The following is a 6,990-nucleotide window of genomic DNA, read 5'->3' on the forward strand; positions in this document are numbered from 1 at the left end:
GTCAACGCTCTCTGGTTTCATTTAAAAGAGTCGATCATCAGATATTGTCCAAGATTAACCTTCAGGGTGGATATAGCTCGCTAGCAGCCTCTCACAGATGACCTAGTTGACATCATAATTTACCCAGAATGCTTTGCGTGTAAACAAAATGGCCCCGTCCGTGTAATATATTTTTAAAACTTTCGTTTAAAAATGATAAAAACTAAACATCCTACAGTATTTTTACAGTTTTTATTTTACAGTTACAATATAAGTTTATCAAATAAAGTCTAATGTTACAACTAATCGGGGATCCCTTTAAAACAGTTGCGCTGTGCAGAAACATTTTGTAGGAGATGCTGCGTCACAATTCTATCATACTGAAGTTTGTGATACATATGTAAATGTATTTCATGTTAACATTACAGATGATGATAACAAAGTATTTCTGAATACAAACTCAGCTATTACCTTGGTGCGTTCTGCTCTTATGTGTTCATCAACGCTCCTAATGTGCTTTAAGTGCAGGGCCAGAAACCTGTGAGGTTGCAGAGACTTACCACTGTTTAGTTCTGTTTTCATGTCATGTGACCCATGTTGTGGTTATGTTAGCAGCTCATTTTCCTCCTTTTATTTCTGCAAGACTTCCTGTCCATCATATGAGCAACACACGCCACTCTGAACTAGTATTTCCTGAAAGTATGTTCTCTGCAGAACCTGCAACCTCCCCTCATTCATCAGATTAAACACATACTGTATTGGGTCAGCTAAGCCAGGTTATTTTTTAGTGAATGTCTGTGCTCTTCCCCCTCAATCAAGACAATCAAACACCAAATTAAACCTTTTATAATTTGAGTTATTTTAGCAGGTTTTTCTTTTACTTCCTACTTTCTTTTCTTTCTTTTTTTACATGTCCTGAACATCTCCTGARCAGCTGATATTCATCCATACGTTACTACAGATGTAAGCTGAACGTAGTGAATCGTTAGTACTGCCATGAAGGCTGTTCCTGTGCAAGTGAAAGTGTGCGTTTCCATTTGTACAGCGCCGAGCTCTGTCAAACAGCAGGGCCCTCCTCTCTCTAAACTTCTGTAATGAGGAAGTTCAGAGAAGAGCTAAGAGCTGCTTCCTTTAACACAGAATGATCACGATCTGACTTCTGCGTCTGCGCTCGTCAACCATGAAAACAGACATATAGAAAAAGGACTCTCTCTGTGTGTTGGCTGGATTTTATTTGGCTTTATTTTGTTTTTGAGAGCAGATGCTAAACACTCGAGCTGAGGCTCTTTAGGTGATTGACAGGATGCCAGGTTGTCAGCCTTGGTACCATGATAATATAACACGATCCAAAGCTGAGGATTTACTCTCTAAGGCAGCGAGAGATGGAAGCTTCCTTATCCGGGACAGCGAGTCTGTACAGGGAGCGTATGCCCTCTGTGTCCTGTGAGTATCTTTTATTTAACTATTACACTTGTATCTAAAAGTTACTTTTAATACGATGCCCTAAAGCTGATAAAGATTCACTGAAACCTTCATAAAATAAAATATATCCTGTCTAAAGAATGTGGCTTTTATTCTGGATATAACATAATTACTGTTAAAATAGTCCTGCTGTCTTTCACTGTTTCACATCACATCTTGATTTTTAATAATCTTTTCCTGTTAAAAAAAATMTTTTGCACGCACACACACACACACAACACAAAACACTAGTTCCCCTTTATTTGCATAGTGTTGCTGAGCAGCACCGCCCTTTGCCCTCTGCATCTCTCTGCTCTGCAGCTTTCACAGAGGACACCTTCATCCCAACGTGTAGCCGAAGGCTGTTCTGATTGCACATTCAGCACGCGCCWTACAGTTTCCTATTCCTCACTCTGCATTTCATCCCAGTGACAAACATTTGCATTTYATTGCTGACGACAGGTACCAGAACTGCGTGTACACGTACAGAATCCTGCCCAACGATGACAAAAAGCTCTCTGTTCAGGTGAGTGAACCGGTTAGAACAGAGCCACAAACCGGCGAAAGGTCCGAGGACCTATTTTGGGTAACGTGAGTCAACGCTGCRACGACAAAAATACATCCTGCTGTCAAAGCTTCGTGTAAAAGTGTGTCCGTTTGGGGTTAAAATCAAATCTTTTTAAGCTCCTAAAAAAAGCCACAGATTGTAMGGCTGCAACGTTTTTATAGAAGTGCAGTCGTTTGGTTTTCTGCGAGAACAATGTCATGATGGAGACTGTGATGAAAAGTGAAACAAAGCTTTGTTCAAACAAAAAAAAAACACGACTAACTGCTGAAATTTGCTGAAGAAGCTAAATCTGAGTTGTTATAAAGCTCAAAGAATCAGAACAGTGTTGGCGAATGAGGTTAGAGAAGGTGAGCCTGTGATCGGAAGGTCTTCGGTTCACCTCGCCCTTGAGCAAGGCCCTCAGCTCCTCCCCGGGCACCTCAAAAATGGCAGCCCACTGCTCCACGTGTGTGCGCTGGGTAGAATTCATTTCCCCACCAGGGGATTAAAAATTATACATAAAAAAGTAGCAAAAGTTAGCCAAAAAACTTCAAGTACTATAAAGTAATCAAAGAGCTAAAAGTACTAAAAAGCTAACTAAATGGAGCAATAGGCTAGCTCTAAAAGCTAAAAAGATCTAAATACTAGCTAAAAGGAGCAACATACTAACTAAAACTAAAGGCTAGGTGCAAGCTAGAACAATCAAAATATCATCAAACTGAATTCTGAAAATTATAAAAATGACAAAAACAGACGTTTAAATGATCTGAACGTTTGGATTTACAAATGACTGAAATAACACAAAGTATGTAGAAATAATTAGGTTGCAAAAAAAGAAAAGAAACAACAATATGAATACTGAACAATATTCACATTGTAAAAYGGCTGTCAGAGCAGCAAAGTAATCAAACCATTAAACAAACCAAGAAACAAAATTTACTGCCAAAAACAAAAATGACTAAACGTGATGAACTGCAGGAAGTATGTATGCTTGTACACTGCCTGGCTTAAAAAAATAGTTGCCACATGGATTTAACTGAGCAAACAGGTACGAGCCTCCTATTGGATAATTACTGCATGGGTGGTTATCTTTCAGCAGCAAGTTAGTTAACCCCAAGTGGTGCAATGAGTTGCTTCTCATTTCCTAAACAACTACGTGGAAAAACTCATCCTGTGTTCGTGGAAAAGATGTCAGCCTGTTTGAGGAGGCTCAAATCATTGGCATCAAGCAGAGAAAACATTGGAGGAGATTGTAGCTACTTGAGTTAAAAACTGTCCAACGCATTATTAAAAACTGGAAGTATAGTGGGGACATATTGTCTTTGAGGATGCACCCATCAGTGGTTACTGTGCAGCCTGTGGGGGCAGGGCTATGAYCTGGGGTTGCTGCAGTTGGTCAGGTCTAGGAAGCTCATCCAAACAATGCTGCAGTGAATGTGTGTAATCAAAGATAAAGAAGGTCCAATGAAATATTAGAGTSTGACCTTATTGTTTGGCCAGTCAGTGTGTGTGTCTGTGTGTATGTATGTATATTTTTATGTAGTCATGTACAGTATGCATGTATGTATGTGTGTTTGTATGTACTGTATGTATTGTACAGTATGTATGTAGAGTAAAGATTAAGGGACTTAAAATGTATGTTAGCAAGAATTTTGAAAAGATCCCAATTTTGTATTTTTAAAAAATTTCATCTTATTTGTGGCTTTTGTGTTCACCGTATAATGTACGGCTACTAAAAGTCATATCATTTTTAAAATGTAAGTTAGTAAAAGTTATCAATCTAAGGAAGGAAGGCAGCAGAGTGTGTCTCACTCATGTTTGTAAAACACACAAAAAAAATACAACAGAATTAGAGGAAAACAGCTAAACTGTTGGAAGGTTTTAATGGTTACACACTGRCACCCTTAATTATATTTATATTGACCAAAATACTGTTAATGATAAAGAATAAATACACCTCTTCCCTTTATTTTAGCTGGATGCATGGTAAAAGTCATATTTTTAAATYTACATAAGGTAAATTTTGGTTAAAGGGAGTTATTATGCGTAATCAGTGTCTTACCTGAGGTAGACATCATTTAATTTAGAAAATCAGGAGTCTAAAACGACTCGAACCATRAAATGAATGTTTTATTGTAAATATAGACACCGCATGATATTAAAATATATTTTTACACTAACGTCTGATTGTTGCTCTCGTGTGATTCTGCTCATGTGAAGTTCATCTAATCCTAATTAACTTCACTCTTCTTACAACTCCACCTCAAAATGGACACATTATTGCAACATAAAGATGTATATTTCTTGAAGGTGCCAGAGTTTTAGAAGTAAGATAATTTTATATTGAAAAACTTGCAGTTTGTGATTCACTTTCAGAGAGGTTTATTTAAACCCATCTTGTAGCTCATCCGGTAGTTTGGTAGCAAAAATATAATGAGATTCAGTGGGGAAAATACATCATGTTTTATATTACTGGGTTGCAGATGATGTAGTATCGATGTCATGAAATGCAGATGGGGGCAAGAAGTAAATGAAGCCATGTTTCCTTCTGTTGAGTCAGTGTCAAAATGCCTAAATTCTGTGCTGTGTACAGCTGTTGAAGCCGCTCTAATCAGGAGAGATATCAACGTTTTTTTCATGTTCTGAAAGTAGTGTGTCACAAGGGAGTTACATTTTAAATACTTGCAGAAAAAATAGGACAAAGGTGGATCAACTATCTACAGGCAAAAACAGGAGGCAYGGAAATGAACAACAGTTTGCAGTGACCACTTTCTAACGGGTCAGGATTGTATTGTTGAAATCATATTGTCAGATATTTTCCTGGATAGTTACTTGAATTTGGGTTTACAGAAGCTAAATAAATTATTTGCGAATAGATCCAAGCACATAGAAATAACAGGAGTTAACTTGTTGTTAGCGATAGCATTGTTAGGCTAACTACTTAAAATAGCACAAATCACCCAGGCAGMAACAAGTCAACATTTAAAGTTTCTTTGGATCCTAAATTTTTGACCCAACTTGAAACTAAACACTTGTAGCTTTGAGGCTTTTGAAAGCTTTAAACTGGCTTGTCGTAGCCTGTAACATGAGGTCTGCAGCACCAGATAGTAGTTTATGTTGATCACCTCAACACCGAGTAAATCCTTTTGATTATATAACAAGTCTTTTTTTATTCAAATAATATGTGTCATATCCTTAATGTACGCATATTTTTTTGCAATATCTTGTCTGCGCCAGCCCATTTAAGGCATTAGCGTACTCTCTGTGATCCATTCTGCTGTGTTTTGAATCAGAGCAAATCACTTCCTGCCCCCMCATCTGACATTCACGCATCATCCCGGTCATGTGACTTCAACCCAGCAATTCTTTCTCTACAGCAGGGGTGCCCAAACATTTTCCGCGAGGGGGCCAAAATGAAAATCTATCCGCGGCTGTGGGCCAAGTGCAGTAATATAATACATGAAATACAAATTTTTTTAAAGGAAAGTCCTTTATTTTTAACAATCAAGCTRTGCAATGGCCCTCTTTTGTTTTAGTTTGTGCACTTGGAGAAAGTCTGCCATACGCTCAAGTAGCAAAGGCTCATGGAACATATCATAAAATGATAAAATATGAGTTTTTATGGCCTTATAATGTGTGAAATTCTACATGTGGGGTTAAATCTGATCTAAATATTTCTTGTCATTTCATGTTTCATGTTTAATCCTAATAAATCAAAGATAAAGTCAGCACCATGAAAGAAAACTACCTTCACTACAGCCCTTTATACAAAGTCATTTGACCAATGGAAACACTGTTTTTCTACATAGGATAACAGGTTACAACCTTGTAACTTTGGCAACTGTAAGTGGGCCAAATCAAATGGCTTGGCGGGTCAAATTTGGCCCGCGGGCCCCACTTTGGGCTCCTCTGCTCTACAGAAAGACCAGGAAAGTATACTTGGCACAAAAAGTCAGTAAATTAGTGTTTGGAAGATTATTTTTTTGTTGTAACAATGATTCTTGGTAATAAATCTTATAGCTGCACCTGACTGGCAGCACCTGTTAATAACAAGTTAATAATAACAAAATAAGATGTTTCACAGAGAAGATTTGGTTAACTTTTCATATGCACAACCCACATACTCAGCTTTACTGCTCATCCCACACATGCATGTTCCTTACAAATGTGACACCAATTAAAATATAAATTAACAGGTTATCCTACGCTACTAGATTCATTGCAAAGAAGTATTGTTACAACAAAGAAATAGTCTACTAAACACTATTTTTCTTACTTTTTGTGCTAAGATTTTACATGAGTATAAACATTGCAACTTTATATACAAAATTTTAAACCAGCTGATTAATGAATGAGAYGGGAAATTTGGAGCTTTGCCATAATTTTATTAGCCATTATAAAAACAAGAGTGACCGCAGTGAGCTGATAAATTGGTTTTATATGTATTACCTGTGTCGTATAGCTGAGTTGTAAAAAGTCATTTTCCCACAGCATCACTCAGCTAGCAGAAAAGCTAAAGGTGACTAAAAGTTTCAGATTTGATTTATTTATCTTGTCACATTTTGGATGCTATTCATTTTTTAATAGATTTTATTTATTTGCATCAAGTCCAGGTTGATATAAATGAAGCTTGTGGCCTGAATTACACAGCTTAGAGTTCAAATTGGAGTAAAAATAAAAAGACTAATGTGACCTTTTCTATTTTTAAGTTTTACAGTAACGATTCCAAACGACAAATTCTGCCTTGCAGTAAATTACTTCTTGTCTTACCACCAGTTTACATTGTACACAACGCTGGTCTGGTGCAAACCACAGAGGTTCTCTGAGAAAGCATGCAAGCAAGGAAAGGAAAGAGTGTGCAATAAAGCCAGTAATAAATATGCAAATCAGACCGAATGAGTTAATTCTGTGCAAGATGGACTCAAAACATCATTTAAAACTGTATCGCTGTTGTTGACAGCATTTAAATTTATGAAAGTACACACACACACACACACACACAC

The 6,990-nt window shown here is 37.2% G+C and overlaps 1 protein-coding gene across 1 annotated transcript in view; it reads left to right on the top strand.

Moving 5' to 3' along the window:
- Window positions 1-1,251: 1,251 nt before the first annotated feature.
- The window catches only part of inpp5d (inositol polyphosphate-5-phosphatase D), a 31,987-nt gene continuing 26,248 nt past the window's right edge, over window positions 1,252-6,990 (top strand). Inside the window, exons 1-2 of the mRNA XM_014022350.1 lie at window positions 1,252-1,422; window positions 1,903-1,966. Of these exons, the coding sequence (XP_013877804.1) occupies window positions 1,283-1,422; window positions 1,903-1,966 (204 nt within the window). The 5' untranslated portion in view covers window positions 1,252-1,282. The remainder of the gene's footprint in view (window positions 1,423-1,902; window positions 1,967-6,990) is intronic.

The sequence above is a fragment of the Austrofundulus limnaeus genome, unplaced genomic scaffold (genome assembly GCF_001266775.1).
Source record: "Austrofundulus limnaeus strain Quisiro unplaced genomic scaffold, Austrofundulus_limnaeus-1.0 Scaffold326, whole genome shotgun sequence".
Taxonomy (NCBI): domain Eukaryota; kingdom Metazoa; phylum Chordata; class Actinopteri; order Cyprinodontiformes; family Rivulidae; genus Austrofundulus; species Austrofundulus limnaeus.